Raw genomic sequence first — 20,610 nt, 5'->3', positions numbered from 1 at the left:
AGGATAAACACATGATCATGACAGTTGCTTTACAAAGACCAGGTTTACATCCCAGATGACTCTGCTCTGCACCAAACTATCATGTCCAACCACCATGATCACCCCTCTGCTAGACACCCCAGTGTCTTAAAAACCTGACAGCTTGTCTCCTCTGAGTTCTGGTGGCCTGGACTGGCCTCATTTGTCCAAAGGTATGTCAACAGCTGTGCTACTTGCCAGCAGAACAAGGTAAACACCCACCCAATGGCACCCCCCCTTACACCCATCCCCTCAATCTCCACCCACCCCTTCCAACAGATCTCTTATGATCTGGTCACCAATTTCCCCCTTTCCAAAGGGTTTGACTCTCTTTTGGTTGTGGTAGACCATGGGCTTACAAAGAGGGTAATTTTAACACCTACAAGAAAAACTGCCTCTGCTGCTGACATTGCAACACTCTTTTTCAAGAAAGTCTACTCCTATTTTGGGCTGTATGACAAAATCATATCCAATAGAGGCCCCCAGTTTGCCTCCACATTTGCTAAAGAACTTGCTTCCCTCCTGGGATACTCCCTTGCCCTCTCCATGGCATATCACCCTCAGACTGACAGAGAGATGGAACATGTAAATCAGGAAGTTGAAACATATCTCTGAATCTTCTGCCAGAATGATCCCACCTCATGGGTGGACAACCTTCCTATGGCAGAGTTTGCACATAATCACCAACCTCACTCCATCACCCATCAATCACTGTTCTACCTCATGTATGGGTATGAACTGAAACCCCTTCCATCTCTTATTGTGGAAACCCACCTTCCCACCACCAAATCCAGACTCAAAGAACTCTGAAAGGCTAGAGAAGAAGCCCTTGCAGCACATGACCTGGCCAGAAAAACTATGAAAGACCACTTGTCTTGACCCTTCTCCCCTTTCCAAAAAGGAGACAAGGTTTGGCTCAAGGCATGGAATTTGAAATGTTCTTATGAAAATAGAAAAATCACCCCCAAAACAAGAAGGACCTTTCATCATCTCTGAGGTCCTATCCCCAGTCACCTACTGCCTTGCAATTCCTGCATGGTGGAAGATTCATAATGTCTTTCACACCTCCCTCTTGTCACCCTATCATGAAAATGATGTCCACAGACTGAACTTCCCAGCTCCACCACCTGACCTGGTCAATGAGGAAGAAGAGTATGAAGTTGAGGCAATAGTCAGTCATAAAAGGTCCAGCCACAGACACACCTTTTTAATTAAGTGGAAAGGGTATCCTTCATCCAAAAACTCATGGCAAAAAGAAACACACCTAGAACATGCAGATGATATACTCTCCATGTATACAAAGTGCTTCCCTAAAGACTTTTCCCCTCAGAAACAACCCTCTCATCGCTCCACTCACACTGTCAGAAGGATCCTCACTGACATGCCTCCTCATCATTACACCTACCCCCACAAACCCTCTCATTGTCACACCCCCTTCACCTGCCACCAACAACAACCTGCTAGTGATCAAATGATCACTTCTTACTGACTCTTCATTGCTGATCCCACCACCATTGGCACTGTCTATCACGAGGTTGATGAGAACTCTCCTCTCAACCTGGTGTACCATGCTACTATCCAAGCCCTTCAGCTTGAAGAGTTATCCTGATATGTCAATCAACAGAATCCTCTCTTGTCCCCTGCACACACCATCTTAAATGAAATAGCATACAAACAGGTTCCTTTGCTCCTTCAACTCTTAGATGTTCTTGGTGGGGCAGACCTCATCTACAACATACGTCAATACCCTATGTTGGTCACTCCTCCCCCTCCTGGGTCTAGAAGACCCTCAACTGCAACCTCCCCTCCAGTTTCTTCCATGTCATCCTCTCCTCCAGCATTGTTGTTGTCATCTTCCCACTCATCTTGCTCCCTTAGAAGAGCAGATAGACCTCATGCCTGCTGCTTGTCAGGCCCCAATCCACAACCTTGTGAGTCCCATGACTCTCCCTCTGAAGTTGATCCTGAGACTGCCTTTGGCATCTCCAGAGCAGAACTCAACTATACCTTAAATATTGTCAAGACCCTTGCACAGTTACCCCCATCACCTGTGCTAAATGCACTTGCTGATGCTGATCATCCCCTTACCCCTTCTGATCCATGCTATTGCCAAGTGTGTTATGTCTGTTGCTGTCTAGGGCATGTCTGCATCAACTGCAGACTCTATGAATGTCTGCTCTGTCACACAACTTGTCCTGGCCATACCCAGGCACAATGTCCTTCCTTATGCCCTCACTGTCTGCTACAAGAAAGAATTGTTACCCCTGGGGTAGTGGATGATTGAACCATCATTGGAAGTGAGGATGATGACCTATATGACAACAACTTTGATTTTGATGACTCCACCATTAGCAACATGACTGGAGAACCTTATGGAGAGTAGTTGAAGTCAGGGACTTCAATGCTTAGAAAGGGGGTAATGTTACATTTCACCCCTGTTTTCCTCATTTGCTTTACATTTACTTCATGTTTGATCTGATGGACTATCTTTCCTTTTGAGTCATCTTCTCTCTGATCCAACAGCTCACTATTCCCACCACTAGCATTACTTGCTCATTGCATGCTTGGGACATGTGTCACCATTGCTCAACCAATGGTGTAGTTACCTCATTACATCCAGATGCCTCATGGTCTGTCTCTTGTGTAGTATTTAGTCTGTCAGCTCAAGTCCTGGAAACCCAGACTTGAGCTGCTCAATCATATGCAGCATTCTCTCAGAACTTTGCCCTCAGTGTCCCTAACCCAGACCACTCTTACTGGCATTGATTAAATCCTTTGTCATTTACAAAGGTCACTGCAGCTGTTGCTCAGTAGAAACCAATAGTCTGCATTTGAGCTCTCCCTATGTCTTGACTTTGGTCGAGCATAACACTGCAGCTGGTAAGCATCTTGACCATGAGGGTCATTCCTATATTCACCATTCAGGCCAGCTTTGTACTCCATGTTGGACATGGTAGCAAGCAATGCCTGGCTGGTGGGTGGTCAGATGAAGAAGTCACAACTGAGGAGGAAGATGATTGTCTTTTACCACTGTCTCTGCTCCTTTAGCACTTGTAGTATACCCTCAGCCTCTGTTCCAGCCTGTCTTGTATATACACACTGTCACATGGCTTTCCCTTACTCATACTCTGTCTTACTTAGGTTCCAGGTTTGCCCAGACTATAAAGCCCTGTACCTAGGTACAGAATGATACCTTTTGGCACTTGGAAGGTCACTACAAGTTTCCTTTTCACTTCATCCACACTGCACACCTCACAGCAACTGTGCATGAATTATGCATACTGCTCACATTGCTCACTTTGCCAGTACTACCCTGCAGAACATGCTGCACACACCATGCAACACTATTGCTACCAGGTGCTGAGTCCCACCTCCTAGTTCCAACAGTCCAGAATCCCTTGGGACAAACAATTCATTCCCTTCATTCTATTGTTGTTACCTAAGCCATCTAGCTTGTATTATACAGCTACTTGGGTTTTTCCTACAACTGGAGCCCACTGCAAGGGATTCTGCTGTTGCTTCCAGAAGGTCACTCAGGTGCACTGCTGAGTGCACTGAACTAGAAAACTTACCCTTCACTTCTGCAACTTGAACCTGTCAGAAGACTCCAACTTATTCTGCCCAGTTTCACCCAAAGTGCAGAATCACATGCAATTATCTGCTGACATCCCATGGGTACTACCCACAATCACTCCTGATATTTCAGTAGATCAGATATCCATCACATCAGATCACCTGGATCTCACTGCCTCTGATTTTCCCAGTGGCTTTATCCACTTGACTCCCTGAAGACATGAAACCCTGCCATCACCTTTAACACCTATGTGAAACCAGGATGACCTCAGAGAATACCAGCAGAAATTCACTAAGATCTCTGCTCTGCTCATTAAAACTAAAAAGCTTGCAGAAACAGAATGGGACTCAATGTTCCTGAATGGCTTCCCAAGGGCCATTGCAGGTTGCATTCATCATTGACTCTCTGTAGTCTGCACCAACCTCCACCCAGATGACCCATACCCACTTGCAGAAGTCATCAAAGCTGCCAGGTTCCTCCTGACAGGATCTGCTCTCCATAGCATGCTACTGACATTGGCTACTGTGGCCTCACCAGCTGCACCTCCCTTGCCAACCTACATGCCACAAGTGCCACCTGCTGGTACTGTTGTCAAACAAGAATACAACTTCCAGATGCAGCAATGCAGACACAGCTGTGGCTTCTGTGCAGACCCCAATCACTGGACGAGGATGTGTGCACTCGTTGAAGTCTATATCTGTGCTGGTAAGATCACAAGGGGTACAGACAACCATCTCTATCTTGCAGATGGAAGCTGAATTCCATGCTTCCCTGAATGTAACTCACTTAGAGAGGCTGTTGACCATGTCATGGCTGACAGAGACCAGGCCAGTGCATGCACTATGACTCCTGCTGCTCTGCACAATACAGCCATGCAAGGCACTGCTAACCTTTTCTGTGTTGCTCACCCCAACATTGACATGCAGTTGGAGATTCTGCCTTCTGCCTTTTTAAACACTGTCCAAGATGTTGATGAACCTGTTGCAGACTTAGCCAACCCTGACTTCCAAACATATGTTGTGCAAGCTTCTACCAAGTGGATAAAGGTAACAAAGGAGCAGTCATTTCCCATGGAAAGAAAGCACACTTCAATGGGGTCAAGATTATATTTCTCAACCTCTAGGGTACTCACATACTGGCAAGCCCATTGGTCTGAGTACCTGTCACAGTTCAATCTCATCATTCATTTCCACCTGGGTAAGCTTGGTGCTAAGCCTGACACTCTCACTAGACAATGGGACATCTACCCCAAAGAGGGGGATAGGGGTTATTCCCAGGCAAACCCCCACAACCTCCAACTGGTGTTCATGCAGGAACAGCTGGTCTCAGCTCTCTGTGCCACATGCTTGGAATACCCCATACTATGTGCCAGCCTTCTAATGGACATAGAACAACTCCACAATGAAATACTCACTGTACTACCATCAGACCCACTATCCCAACACCAACTCACAGACACCTCCAATCCTCATTGGTCAGTCGACAACACTGGTCTGCTATGCCTTGACAACCAGATCTATGTACCAGATGCCAATGACCTTAGGCTCAAGGTCCTTTGGTACAAGCATGATCACCCACTGTCAGGACACTTCGGCCAGAATCAGATGTTGGAACTGATCAGGTGAGAATACACCTGGCCCAGCATTCACACCTTCATCAAAGAATATGTGAGGTCCTGCACTACATGTGTGAGAGTTAAAACACCCAGACACTGACCATATGGCACCCTGAAACAACTGCCAATACCAGAAAAGCCATGGAATTCCATCTCTATGGATTTCATTGAGCACCTACTGGCATCCAGTGGTCACACCACTATCCTGGTGGTTTTGGACCAACTATCCAAGCAGGCTATATTCATACCCACCTACAACACCATCACCTCCCCTGAACTTGCTAGACTCTTCCTACTCCATGGCTTCTTGAAGCACAGTGTTCCAGCACATGTAACCTCCAACTGAGGCTCTGAATTTGTCTTGCACTTCTTCTGGTCCTTGGGTAAAGCACTGGATATGTGCCTACACTTCACTTCCAGATACCACCCAGAAGGAGATGGCCAGACCAAATGAGCAAACCAGACCTTGGAACAGTACCTCTGGGTGTATTGCAACTACCAACAGGACAACTGGACCAAGTTACTTCTGTTGGCCAAGTTTGCCTACAACAATGCCCTGAGTGCTACCACCAGTGTTTCCCCTTTCTTTGCCAACAAGGGCTACCACCCTAACCTCTCAGTCTTCCCTGAAAGGGACTTATCCTTGGCACAGGCTAGGGACTATGCCATGGACCTAGATGAACTACACCAGTTCCTATGGGAAGAGATGGCACTAGCCCAGGCTTGATACCAAGGTCTGGCAGATGCAAAAAGGCTACTGGCACCCAAGATCAACCTCAGCAACCAGGTCTATGTCAAAGCCAAGTACTTCCAGAACACAAGGCCATCACAGAAACTCACAGACAAGAACCTAGGCCCCTACTTGGTAATAGCCCAGCCTGGCACCCACTTGTTCACCCTTCCTCTCCCAGACTCCATGTGTGCAGTACACCCAGTGTTCCATGTGTCACAACTAGAACTGGCACACCCCAATGTCATCCCAAACCAAACACAGCCACCACCACCACCAGTCGAGGTGGATGGTGAACCAGAATATGAGATCACTGAGGTCCTTGACTCAAAGGTAGACCAGCAACAAAAGTGCAAGCTGCAGTACTTGGTGCACTGGGCTGGCTATGAGGGCACCAATGAGGAAAAATCCTGGCTGCCAGCCACTGAGCTGGGCAATGCTGAGGACCTGCTTGCTGCATTTCATGCCACCTACCCCAGTAAACCCAGTCCAGTCACTAGTGAAAACATACCTTTCTCTTCTCTCTCTCTCTCTTGTTTTTCCCTTACTATACCAAGAATGGTTCAATACACTGATACTATGTACATACATTGGCATTCAGTCCTAACTGGCTTTCACTTGGAGTCCCCCTTGAACACCTCCCCATCACTCACCTGGAGCTCCCTTTCCTCCCTGCTCTCTGAATCAGACCACCAGCCCTTCATGTGCATGTCCTCAGGCCAGTGCATGACCCCCTTGTCCAACTCCACCCCCACTCCCTCTCAGTCTGACCAGAGACTCTCAAGCTCCAGGTCCACCACATCCAAGTGCAACTCCTTGCTGCACTTGGATGCCAGGGAGGTCAAGTGAAGGATGAATTTGAACTCACCCAGTAAATCCCCCAGCTGACTGTTGAATTGGCATTGGGTCTCCCTCCCAGCTCGCATCTCCAAGATCTGATGGTCCATAGCCACTGTGATCAGCTCAAACCCTTTGGCAACTGCTGCAACCAAAGGGTCAGTGGGAGTGGCAGCAGCCACACCTACTCCCAAGGGGCTGGCCTCCAACTCACTGGGCACACCAGACCTGGTGCAAGTGACCTTCTTCTTCTCCCTGGCCCTTGGTGATGTCACATCCTCCAGCACTTGCATCTTCCCAGATCTTGCCCCAACCTCCTCAACCTTGGGCTCTACCCCCTCAGGCAGCTCACACCTGACCTTCATCTCAGTGCACCAGTCACATGTCCTCTTCTTGCACTTGCTCTGTTGCATGCAACTAAAGGTGCATGGCACCTGACCCTTTTCACACTGTTCACAGGAACCAGTGCCCTTCTCCTGTGCCTTGCCCTTCAGCTCCCCTGTTTTTGGCTGTGCCTGGGCCTCTCGTTCTTGGCACTTGGCCTCCAGACACCCCTGCTCTTGCCTTTTGGCCTCTAACCACTCCTGTTCCCACTTTTTGGCTTCCACCCACTCCCTCTTGCGCTGCTCTGCCTCTAGTCACTACCTCTTGAGCCTCTCTGCCTCCAGCTGGGCAGCCTCTTCCCTCAACACCTTGCGCCACTTGTGATCAGCCATCTTGGCCCAGATGTCAGCCTCCTTGTCATCACTGGTGATCTGGAGTTTGGGTGTGGTGGCCTTCCAGAAGCTGGATGGGGTGTTGGGTATGTGTGGGGAAGCTTGATGAGTAGACATGATGAAGGAGTCAGGAGAAAACAGTCTTTGCAGTAAATGTGCCTTTTAACCCTAGGGAACATGTGTTCTATTGGCATGGCAACTGCTGACTTCATGTACCTTAGGGTGGGTCTCAAGAGCTTGACCCTAAGGGAGGGATACTGTCATATACTGAGAAACCCACAGTTCAGTCTTATGTTCAGAATGCTGAGTCAATGCTGAATGCTGAAACAAACTCTGTTCCTCACTATACTTTTCTAGTTAGCTTTTGTACTGCCCTTGCTTATGCCAAGGCAGTGTCTGTCTTTGGCTCTCTGACCCCTGCCTTCTCACATGACTTTTAGTTAGTTCTCTGCACCACTATTTAGTCCCTCACTGGTAACCCCAGCCTTTGGGTTGCTGGTCTTCGGTATATATACTTTACATAGATTGTATTTAGCTCCTCAGTCTGAATATCAATCTAGTTCACCCCTCAGCTCCTAGCTTAAGCCCAAGACAACCCTCAGCTTTCACTCCTGACCCCCCTCAGCTCTCTTTGACTTCAACCCAGCTTGTGCAAGGGTCTAGTGCATGAACTAAAACCAAGGGTTGTTGCACCCAGCACTTGGCCTTCAGCCTTTGACCCCCAACCCAGTCGCAAACTTAACAGGATGGTGTCTCCCCTTGCTAGTTGTTCAATGATATGTCAACCTATAGATTTGGTTGGGCATCTTGTTCCAGGCCTTCATACTGTAGGCCTGCTGTTGCTCAAAGGTTTGTTGACACTCTGCAAAAACTTGTGTTCCCTAAAACAATGTAGCTGTAAGTGAAACACTTGAAAGAAAAACATAGAACTTGGGCCTTCAAGCCCATTCAGCATGGTCTCAATGGATCTCATTGTCTACTCTAAGATAACCTAACTATGAGTAAAAAGTTACACAACTAAAATAAAGACTTGGGCCATCACGCTCAGCATCCATGTCTGTCAAATCTCATATCCTCAGTGATTGTTGTTGTAGAATGACCTGTAGTCTTCACAGTTGCTTCGCCATACTTCATTCATGGTTTGTTGTAGCTTCGTTGATACCTTGTAAAAAGTCATACTCCCTAAAACAGCATAGCTGTAAGTAAAATGGCTTAAAGGAAAAACTAAGACTTGGGCCTTGGAGCCCACTTGGTGTGGCCTCTATACTCTTTGCATGTCACACATCTTGCCATGACTTTGAAATTCACTGTTGTGGATTGAACCACATTTGTCACACTTGTCTTTCTGTACTCCTGCACAACCTCAGTTCATAGTTCTTCATAGATTCTTGAATAGCAATAGCTAGGATGTAGGTTGTGTGTCAAGTTCATGATGTCCAGGTTGAGGCCAGACAAGAGACTGAAGTGGGCACAAGGCTGAGGGGTCAGGATCAGGGGGAAGGGGCAGAGATACAGGTGGTAGACTGATTGGACTTAGCAACTGAGATTACAGCACTATTCCCTTGCATGGGTTTCAGTCTGAGTCTGAGGCCAAGAATTACAGATAGAACTTATTTGATTTCAGACTGGGGAGTACAGGCCAAGTATCTAAGAGCTTATATACTAGAAGTAGCTATAGTATGGAGACCAGTAATGCTGGTCTCACAAAGATTGCTAAGATGATTGGTAAGACAAGTATTAGTAAGGTATGACTAAGGTAATGGAGACCAGGACAGGGCAAACTGGGGACCAGACCAGGCAGAATTCAACCAAAGTAACCCACACTGCAAAGCAGTGTGTACCACACTAGACCATCTGGGGATAAGGGATTGGCAAGGCCAAGGCCAGACTGAGTGAATGTGAGGCTGAGTCCAGCTGGAGTCAAGACACAACTATGACATCATGCTTCATCATCTATACCCATTTTCCCTAGGGTAGCAATGCTGTAAGTGAAATGCTCTGAAATCAAAATGAAACCTTGAGCTGTAGTGCTCAGTATCTGCACTTGTTGTGCCTTGTGTCCATTGAACAGCTGTTCCAGTGTCATGCAGTCTTCAGTCTGTGTCAAGTGTCATCATTGCTGCCATTGTCCTTGTCAAACCTCTGCATGATCTTCATTTGTAGTTCATTGTAGATCCTCACATCGCAATCTCCATTTGTTGTAGATACTCACTCAAGCATTTGAGCTTGGTAGCCCCCATTGCACTCCATGTCCATGGGACGGCTATTCCTGTGTCATGTGGCCTTCAGTCTGTGTTGAGCATCATCATTGTCATCATTCTTTGCACTGTGGCCACCTGGATGTTGCTCACATGTCATCATATACAGTCACTTTCCCTAGTATAAAGTAGATGTAAGCAATGTGTTCCAGAATCAAAACAGACCCTTGAGCCATCAAGCCCAACATCTGCACTTGTCACACCTTGTTTTCATCAAACAGCTGTTCTCACATCACATGTCCTTTGGTCTGTGTAAAACACTGTCATCATCATCAGTCACACTTTTGTTGTTGCCATTGCTCTTGTTGAACCTCCACATGATCTTCATTTGTAGTTCATTGTAGACTCTTGAGCTGCAATCATGAGGATGTCAGTTGTACTTCATTGTATATATCTGGCTTCACTAGAATAACAAGGATGTAAGCAAAATGTACTAAAATTGAAGCAAACCATTGAGCCATTTAGCTCAATATTCATACTTGTCACATGTCATCTCCATAGAATGGTCATTCTAGCTTCATGTGGCCATCACTCTGCCTTCAGTGCCATCCTCATCATTTCTTGTATCTTGATCATCTTGATGTTGGTCACTCTTTGATGCATGTGCCAGCGTTCCCCTGTGTAGAATAGCTGTAAGTAAAACATTTTGAAATCAAAACAAACCTGTGAGCTTTTGGGCTCTCATCTGTGCTCTCTGCACCCTGTTTCCATCGAGTGGTGCATCTGATCTCGCTTGGCCATCAATCTGTGCTAAGTCTAGTCATTGTTGTCATCATTGCTATCTTGCTACTCACTTCCATTGTCACTCTCGTTGCTGTTGCTGTCACTTGTAGTCATGGTAGCTTCCATCTGGTACCTTGTTTGCCCCATTCTTCATATCCTGTGATTGTAGCAATCTTGAGTAGTTGGTCTATAACACTAGAGTTGTCAGTATGCAGTGTTACTTGCATGCATGTGGCCTTGATGCACAGAGAAATCACATGACTTTGCTTAGTCAACATCACTGGACTTTCTCTACAAGTCCAAATACCAAGTGCATGCATCAATTCTCTTGACAAACTCTCGAATAAAACATCTATTGTTGGTGCCATACAGGTGCAGAATATTTCAGGTGTGAGGTCATCCACCCTCACTGTATGCTTCAACATTTCAACTTGCAAAACTTCTTCCAGTGGCTTCCTTTGTGTGATGAGCCTTGATGGCTCCTTGATCCCAATCCTTCTTGCAATAAATGAGGCTGTAAAGGTCACTCTTTGAATACTGTTGATCTAGTTTCTGGGACCCAGGATACAAATGCACAATGGCCACCACAAATTTGGGCCAATTCAACTGATCCTCAACAAAATCATACCATGAGTCAGAGACTTCACCACCTGCATACCAGCAAGCCCATTTTGCCCATTCTTGGTCATCAAAGCAAATCTCACACTTGCAAAGACTTGGGACCACTTTGAAATACCAAAAAAGGTCAGATGCTTGTCCTGAGAACCCTGGTGTGTCCCTTGAATGCCTTGATGGCATTCCCTTGAGTTCTCTCAATGCATTCTCATGGCTTCTTCACAGAAAATCAACTATTAATTTGCCTTCAGATTTGTTTCTTGACTCAAGGGATCTTTGACTTAGTCATTTGGTCTTCATTTGCAGCTTGAAAAATAATTCTGAAAATTCTGGAGTTCCTGAGTGTAGACTGTAACTAAAATCAAGATTCTGAGTACTTAGCTTGTCCAACTTAATCCAGCAAAAATTTCATGCAGTGATGGATGGACTAGGTTATATGGTGACCAATCCACACTATGTGGACTATTTGAAGGCCACTCCACATATTGCAGAGGTATGAATTCATTCAACCCATGCAAAACATGATCTGAGCTCAGGCACAGAAATCCACCTGCAACAACCACAGAGCTATCAGTCAGGCAAATGCAGCCTGGGGAAAGCTTCATGTGACCAGAATTGGGGTGACTGCATGTGCATGGCATGGATGCTTTTATCTGCATTGTGTTGTTGACTTCCAAAAAGGAGAAAGGTACGAGGTTGAATCATTGATTTTGACACCTGCTGATGGTGCTGTGGATGGTTGAATGTGGACTACTCTTTGGCAAATGTGTTGGGGTACAATATGGAAGGGATCAAACAAGTGGTTTGCTTCTACAACATTAACTGCTCCTACATGATGAATCTGCAGAAGCATGTGGGTCAAAGTGAGATGATTGATGTCCTGTCATCACTTCAAATTATCCCTGGAATTGGCATATGGCATGTGCATGGGCACAAGAAGGAATGTTATGCACAGTATGCCCCACTGTTCATCAAGGGGGCCAGATGGGTAGATGGAGAAATCATTGAAATGTTGTGGTCCATCCTTAACATGGCATCTGCATCTGCATGCAGGATGACCTCACCACATTGCCAAGAACTGCTGGATTTCCAGATGAATGATTCCAACTTCATGAAGATGATTCAAATTGGTTGGTCTGGGGATCCACTTGCTGCACACTCTCTGACATCCAAGATTAAGTGGATAGCCTATCATGGAAGCTCAAAGTGGCTCAAGCAGCAGCACCATTGGTGAGGCAGGCATGTATAAAGCTAGATGAAGCCTTGACTGCAGAGCAGCAAAGCAGCTGGCAAACACAAGAGATTCATGCACTGCACAATCGTGTCAATGACCCATCTGTCATGGACATCTTCGAAGTTCAATTAAGGGTGGGTATGGCATCTGCCTTTTTGGATAAATGCAAAATACTGACATATCATGAGAAGCACCAACAGTGCATGCCATCAAACTAGTGTTATTGGAGGAACCAAGACCCAGTGGAAGCCTACATGGAGCAGCTAGTTGGCTAGCACACAGTTTATGCTTAGAAGAGGCCATAACCTCACTTCACATGGACAGAAAGGACATTGGGGAACAGGCATCAGAATTGAAAAAATTGGCTATGGCATGCTGTGCTGATTCCACCAGCAAATCAGTACAGCAGACTGCATTTCTTGACACAAATTCAGAGCAGGATTATGCTTCAGATGATGGTTGGCTGGACAATGTGGGGGATGAGTTGCCCACTTCAGATGGAACCCTGGCAGGACTGCAGGACAAATTTCCACTTCCATCTGCTCTTGGCATTGATGCATGTCAAGCTTGAGGGCTTCAAAATCTTGCAGAAATGGAGCTGAAGCTTCACACAGGTCAAGCTAATGATGTGCTACATGGCCTCCATCTTACATTGGCAGACAAGGTGGCTGTCTTTCAGGGGGTGGTGCACACAGCTAAGAGCTATTCTATGAAAACTTGGACCTGGGATATGATCTGTGCTATCAATGTCTCAGTAAAAAAACAGGCCATGATTTATAATTGATGCAGAGATGCTATGGTTGTACTTGGCATGGGTGCAGATATCTTAGGACATTATCAAGAGCTTCATAAAGAAGACCTGGCTGTGCAGACAGTGGCCTTCTCCCAAAATGCACAGGAGCACTGCAGAACCCATCCTCCATGGTTTTGGTCAATCAATGTCCCATGGGACACAGAATCAAAGAGTTGGATGTTTGAATGTATGTTGACCTTACTGTTCAACAGTGCTTTAAGGTTGATGCACTTTCTTCAATTAGTTTATTGCATTCATTGGCTGTGAGTAAAATCTGTCAAAGATTGTTGGGAAGAAGAGGAAGAGCTCATAATATCAGAATTTCAATGGGCTATAAGTTTCTTCAGATTTTGAGCAAAAGAATGGCATAAGATATAGATGGGAAGCAGCACTATTGGAGCTCCTGTGGTGCAGTGTTATGCAGTGAGGCAGAGGATGATGTATTTGAGGTTGGCCAAGCATGCTGAACACAAATGGCAGGCCATGAATGCAACTGATATTCAATTTGTCCTGGAGAAAAATTTGTAGTTAAATGTTAGCTTAATGTGAACCTGCAGTTTCCATCCCCCACCCTTGCATTCCACCCTGTAGCTGATGGGTGGGTCAGTGGGTACTTTGCAGGAGATGTCCAGTGGCAAGCTAGCCCATTCATTCACCTTTCACATGTTTTATTTCCATTGTGGATATGTCTGGTATGACATGAGTATGTATATTGTTTGTCTTGAAAGGCTCATGCATCTGTGGGCTGAGATGAATGGCAACAAACCATTGTTGGGAAACAGAATATTTATTGCTCACTGCAGAGGGTGAATTGGTCACTAGTGACTGGCTGAATGCCCTTGGTTGTATTTCCATCTGCTGAGAAATATTTATCTGCTCATTTGCTAAGCTTCTGCCTATCAAAGTACATTGGCTCCTGCAATAGCAGAATGCAATGTTTTCCCTGAATTGAACCTTGTGAATCTCACAATCTGCTCATTTTCACATGTCCCACCTGTGGGCATACCTTGGATCCTACATTAGCACAATGAGAATATTGCTTTGCATTTGTATCTGATGACCAATTGCTCTCAGCCTTGCATCTTGCACAGTCTGCTCATTTTGAAAGGTTCTGTCTATCAGGATCCATCAAATGCTGTGTTAGCAGGTCAAGACAGTCCATATCAACCATGCATATTGTGCAGGCTGCTCATTTGGAATGGTTCCATCTATCAGGATCCACAGAATGCTGTTTTCGCAGGCTGACATCTTTCTTTGCATCATTATCCTATTATTAGCCATTATCTTGTTTTGTAACTCCCAAGTGAACATTGTAAATAGCATAGCCTGCTCATTCACCATGTGTCTGTCTATTGGGATTCATCAGTGGCTGTATTAGCAGACTATTAATTGCATTTGTGTTGGATGGCAGGTTTCTATCACATATTGCATAGTCCATTCATTTGCAAAGGTTCTGTCTATCAGGTTCCATCAGCTCTGGTTTTAGCAGAATGAGACCATCCTGCTATCTCATTTTTTAAGTTTCAAGTTGACTATTCTATGTCACAAAGCCATGCATTTGCTAAGCTTCTGCCTATTGGGATACATTAGCAGTTGTTTTAGTAGAATGAGATTATCCTTCACAATTCTGTTGGCTGTCTAGCCATTATTGTCTGTTTCTCACTCTTAAATAAAGGTTGGATATATGATGTGGCACAAGTGGTCAATTAAAATGGAAATACAAAATGACATTGTATGTACCATGGAGGAGTAAAATGATAGACAGCCTCATTCACCCTGCTGTCCTATCCACCCTTGTCTCATCTGCCAGAGGCCCTAAGAGATCAATGAGATCATCACCCAATGCTTGTTCATATACCTGAATACACAGAGCCTCCAGCTCACAAGCCATCCTGTCCAGTGTCTGCATGGTTTCATCCTGTTGTATTTGGAAATCATACATTCAATCCTCATAGTATTGGCAGTGGGCCTCAGCATCACAGAGTTGACATTCCAAATCTTCAATTTCACTCTTCAATTGTGTTGGACATTTGCAACACCTTGGCAATTGGGGCACAGACAGGTGATGGTGTGCTGGGAGTTGCAGCAGTTGCAAGTTGGATGGGTGCTGCTGTTGTCAATGGGTGGGTGTCTGCTTTGAATACAAGGGTTAACTGCGATAATTAGCATAAATGTAGAGTGATTAAATGTACCTGCTGCTGTAGATTCCTCTACCTCCTGTGCAACAGATGGGGCAGCCTTGACAATTGAATCCACTCATACAGTGGCTGGGATTGGGCAGGAATCCCTGTGTTTGAATGCAGGAATATGAATCTCTGAATAAAATTTGAGTCAGTGTAAATACATGAAATTGTGAACATACTGAGTGAAGATCCCTTGGGGATCATCTCTCCCTGGTTGGAGGGCCCAACCCCAGTATTGATGGCTTTGGAAGCCATTGAAACATGTCACTTTGGGGGACATTCCTTTGGGCTTTGGGATTCTTGGGCCTCCATCATTGGGGACAGACTTTGAGCTTGCTTTTTTCCTCTGGCTCATGATGGATTCCATTGAGTTGGAGCAGCAATCCTGGCTTTGGCATGGCTACATCGAATCTTGCAACCATCACATAGGAAGCAGGACTTCCCAGGGTTCTTGTAGCATCAGACCTTGCATCTGCAGCACGACTCACAGGAATGGGGGTTGGGGGAAGGCATCCTTCTGGCAGCTATGGCAGTGTGACCATAAAGTCCATCTGACAGTGGACAAGGCTTGCATTTTGATTGGCCTTGAGCAGGAATGTCTTCATCATTGTTGGTTTCTGCTGTTGCCTTCCTAGAGCAGGATCAATGTCTGGATCAATGGGATGTCATTTTTGTGGCAGCTTTGCACTTCTGCCTGCCTTGCACTGGTTCTTCCTTGTCATCCTCCTTCTCTGGCACCTCATCTTCACCCTCATCATCCACCTCCATCCTGTGTGAGCTATCTGCTATCATTTGCTCCACCTCTGCCTTGGTTGCTTTCTGTTTTCCTTTGTCGCTCATAAGCATTTCAGTCTCTTGAGCAGGTGGTGTTGGTGTTGGCACCATGCAGGGCATAGGGAGGCCCAACTGGTGATAGTCATATTGATGCTCAACAATGTCAAGCCACTTGTGGTTGGCAACATTGGTTTTGGAAGGGGATAGGGTGGTCTTCCACTCAGGCCATGGGTGCTTGATCAAGCCAAGGTCTTCATGCCATTTAAGAACATGTCAACACTGATGAGGGTCATTGGAATCTTATCCATCCTGGTGATGAGGTCATGTACAGCATGCTGAATGCATCAGTTAGTGAAAAAATGTGATGATGCTATGATGCACTAGTTCATCATTTATTGCCTTGATGGCACCTCTCCACTTTGCAATCTTGTCCACCTTTCCCAGCTTGCTGCTTTCCACAATATCCTTGAAGTAAATTTGAAGGATGCAGTTGGCTGCAGCATTGAGCTCAGGCAATTTCTTGAAGAGCTTGCGAGATGATGACAATGACATGTTTCTGATGATGAGACAATGGAGTTGTTTGATGGTGAGAGTGGTGATGGTGATTGGAGAGTGGAAGAGTCAGAGGTTCAAGATGGACAATGAGATATGCAGATGTTGCATTTTTTATCCCACCTATGAATGATTCCCATGGCATGACAGCAATACTGGTACAAGTCAATAATCCTGAATGCATATATGAAGCAGAGGCTCAGATAAAAATATGATGCATTGTTCTGGAATAGCATAGCTGTTTGTTTTGTGTGTTTCCTGTCTGCTCCAATGGCAGAGCCTGGCTTGCAGCTACATAGACCAGCACCTGAGATTCCAACTGAATAGGCAAATCATCCAATATGAAACACAATTTATAGTGGGAAATTCAGATACTCTATAGTGTGAGAGGTTCCACTTTCTTCATTTCTTGTCTTCCTGGGCCTGTCTTATATTGTGACAGGGGGATAATCCAATTATGGATAGGCCCATCCATTTGTGGTGAGCTATCTATGATATGATGGATTGGCCCATCTTATGCAGTGCCAAGGGTTTGTAATCCTGTGATGGATGGATTGGCCTGTCTTATGTTGTAACACTGGTTTTTTTTTTCCCTTATCTGCTGCCTGAGAATACCATGGATGGGCCTGTCCTTATGTAGATCCCTTTGATCTCCCTTTCTGCTGCCTGAGAATGCCTTACACAGACTGTCCTTATGTAGATAGCTTGGATCTCCCTTTCTGCTGCCTATGAATACCATACACAGACTTGTCCTTATGTTGTGACAGGGGTGCATCTTGCTAGATGGGCCTGTCCATTGTTGTGTTGATATACATGATACTACTGAAGGGCCTGTCCTTATGTTGTGATGCTACTAGATGATATTGCTGACAGGCCCATCCATATGTTGCAACAATATAAACAATACTACTGAAGGGCCCATCCTTATGTTGTGATGCTATTAAACAACATTACTGATGGGCCCATCTTTATGTTTTGACAGGGTACATCTTACTGGGGCTGGGCCTGCCCATATGTTGTGACAATATAAATAATACCACTGAAGGGCCTGTCCATATGTTGTGATGCTATACATGAGATTACTGACAGGCCCGTCTTTATGTTTTGTCAGAGGTACATCTTACTGTGGACAGGCCCATCCATATGTTGTGACTCTATTAAATGATATTAGTGACAAGCCCATCTTTATGTTTTGACAGGGTACATCTTACTGGGGCTGGGCCTGCCCATATGTTGTGACAACATAAATAATACTACTGAAGGGCCCATCCATATGTTGTGATGCTATGCATGAGATTACTGACAGGCTTGTCTTTATGTTGTGACAATATAAATAATATTACTGAAAGGCCCATCCATATGTTGTGACTCTATTAAATGATATTAGTGACAGGCCCGTCTTTATGTTTTGACGGGGTACATCTTACTGGGGCCAGGCCTGCCCATATGTTGTGACAATATAAATAATACTACTGAAGGGCCCATCCATATGTTGTGATGCTATACATGAGATTACTGATGGGCCTGTCTTTATGTTTTGTCAGAGGTACATCTCACTGTGGATGGGCCCATCCATATGCTGTGATGATATAAATAATATGCTGAAGGGCCCATCCATATGTTGTGATGCTATGCATGAGATTACTGACAGGCTTGTCTTTATGTTGTGACAATATAAATAATATTACTGAAAGGCCCATCCATATGTTGTGACTCTATTAAATGATATTAGTGACAGGCCCGTCTTTATGTTTTGACGGGGTACATCTTACTGGGGCCAGGCCTGCCCATATGTTGTGACAATATAAATAATACTACTGAAGGGCCCATCCATATGTTGTGATGCTATACATGAGATTACTGATGGGCCTGTCTTTATGTTTTGTCAGAGGTACATCTCACTGTGGATGGGCCCATCCATATGCTGTGATGATATAAATAATATGCTGAAGGGCCCATCCATATGTTGTGACTCTATTAAATGATATTAGTGATGGGCCTGTCTTTATGTTTTGACAGGGTACATCTTACTGTCCATATGTTGTGATGCTATACATGCAATTACTGATGGGCCCATCTTTATGTTGTGACAATATAAATAATATTACTGAAGGGCCTGTCCATATGTTGTGACTCTATTAAATGATATTAGTGATGGGCCTGTCTTTATGTTTCAACAGGGTACATCTTACTGGGGCTGGGCCTGCCCATATGTTGTGACAATATAAATAATACTACTGAAGGGCCTGTCCATATGTTGTGATGCTATACATGAGATTACTGACAGGCCTGTCTTTATGTTTCATCAGAGGTACATCTTACTGTGGATGGGCCCATCCATATGTTGCATAATACTACTGATGGGCCTGACCTTATGTTGTGACTCTATTAAATGATACTAGTGACAGGCCCATCTTTACATTTCAACAGTGGTACATCTTACTGTCGACAGGCCCATCTTTATGTTGCAACAGGGGTATGGCTTATTATGAACAGGCCTGTCTAGATGTTGTGACACCATAAATGATATTACTCCCGGGCCCATCCATATGTTGCAACAGGGGTGTAACCTACCAGGATGGGCCCATCCATGTCTTACAGCAACTCAGTATACTTAATTGGTCATGGGCCCATCTAAATGTTTCAACATCCTTACCCACCATGGGCCCTCCCATATGCTGTGGTAATCCACTTACAGGCCTGTACATATGTTGCTCTCACTTTAGTCCCTTGGGCCTGTCCATGTGTACTGGCTGATCTATTTAGGCAGGCCCATCTTGGGGTCTATATAAGTGTTGGTGTTTTGGCACACAAGCTGCCCATGTGTTGTGACTAAATGTGACTACACTATGTGCATTGCAAGTGTGAGTTTGTCCTCTTCTTTCCTAACTGTGTGCAATAATCCTGCTGTGCATCATATTTTATCTAGACTGACATGAGCTACAATGAAATCCCAATCATGTTCCTACCCTTACCACCCCTGTGGAACCCAATGGACACCAACCACTGGTTGGAACTGTCAAAGTGGATTGAACAGTGGCTGGTGGACATCGTGCAAGTGATGAATGTTCCTGAATGGACATGGGGTCATGATGTGTTCTGGCTTGCATATATTGGAGCATATCCAGCCTTCCCATGCAGGAAATGGGAGCCATGGAACCTGATCATCCCACTGGAAGGACAGTTCATCAAAGAGTGGCTTGCAAAGGAAGAGACTGATGATACATTCCCCTGTAATGTTTCAGACATGCTATCATACATCTGGAATGAATTTTGTAGACATGCTGTCCTTTTCTACCCCTTCCCTTTGCTAGTCTCCAACTGATCTATGTGTTCTGTCCTCACTATATATGCATAACTACCTGTTGTAGTTTGTTGTAGTTTGCAATGGATGTGATGTGTTTCTGACCAGAAACATCTGCTCAATTCTTGGAAGTGACCAGCAGGGTAACAGTTGCAGATATTGGTGTCACCACCATGTGCAGTGGGTATCTGACCTACATGAGCTGCATGCCCATAGTATACCCTCAGCCAGTATGGGATCCATGCTGAAATAAGTGTATGGCACATCTGCCATGATCAGTACCAGGCTGTCATACATTCCTTGCCTGGCCTGGCCTTACCATGGATGTTCCGGGTACCTCGCACAACGTATATTACACGTATCCAACATTAGCGATGTGTTTGACAATTTTTGAATTTCTAGAATCCGATAACGTGGGAGATAGTTTCCGGGGCTCATGGGTTCTGCAAATTTGGCAACTAGACGTGTAGAAGCAGTCCGTTCTGGGGTCTGGATGTCGTATTGGGGTGCAAGCAAGCCCCTGTAAGTCCCCCGCGTGGCCACGGTTAGTAATTTATCCCCAATTGTTCCCAGAAAAATGATGGGACACGCATGATCAGTGCAACCCTCGGGTCTTGGCGGCGAAGCAATAGTAAGGAGACGTAGAAGCGCGGCATCCGGGCATTGATTTCCCTTTGCAAGTCC

General features: G+C 45.3%; 2 protein-coding genes across 2 annotated transcripts; one reads left to right on the top strand and one right to left on the bottom strand.

Annotated features, from left to right (window-relative positions):
* Positions 1–6,698: 6,698 nt before the first annotated feature.
* F5J12DRAFT_783785 (uncharacterized protein) lies at positions 6,699–7,607 on the bottom strand (the record flags this gene model as incomplete). Its single annotated transcript, XM_051742913.1, has 2 exons — positions 6,699–7,389; positions 7,420–7,607. 2 exons carry the CDS (start codon positions 7,605–7,607, stop codon positions 6,699–6,701), a joined length of 879 nt encoding a protein of 292 aa, XP_051598745.1.
* Positions 7,608–19,557: 11,950 nt separating this feature from the next.
* F5J12DRAFT_722821 (uncharacterized protein) lies at positions 19,558–19,947 on the top strand (the record flags this gene model as incomplete). The annotated part of the gene is made up of 1 exon (XM_051741400.1): positions 19,558–19,947. The coding sequence occupies one exon, from the start codon at positions 19,558–19,560 to the stop codon at positions 19,945–19,947; it is 390 nt and encodes a 129-aa protein (XP_051598744.1).
* Positions 19,948–20,610: the final 663 nt, after the last annotated feature.

Source organism: Pisolithus orientalis (genome assembly GCF_024613125.1).
Source record: "Pisolithus orientalis strain OTSU chromosome Unknown F5J12scaffold_20, whole genome shotgun sequence".
NCBI classification, from domain to species: Eukaryota; Fungi; Basidiomycota; class Agaricomycetes; order Boletales; family Pisolithaceae; genus Pisolithus; species Pisolithus orientalis.
This window is presented reverse-complemented; position numbering and strand designations above follow the sequence as displayed.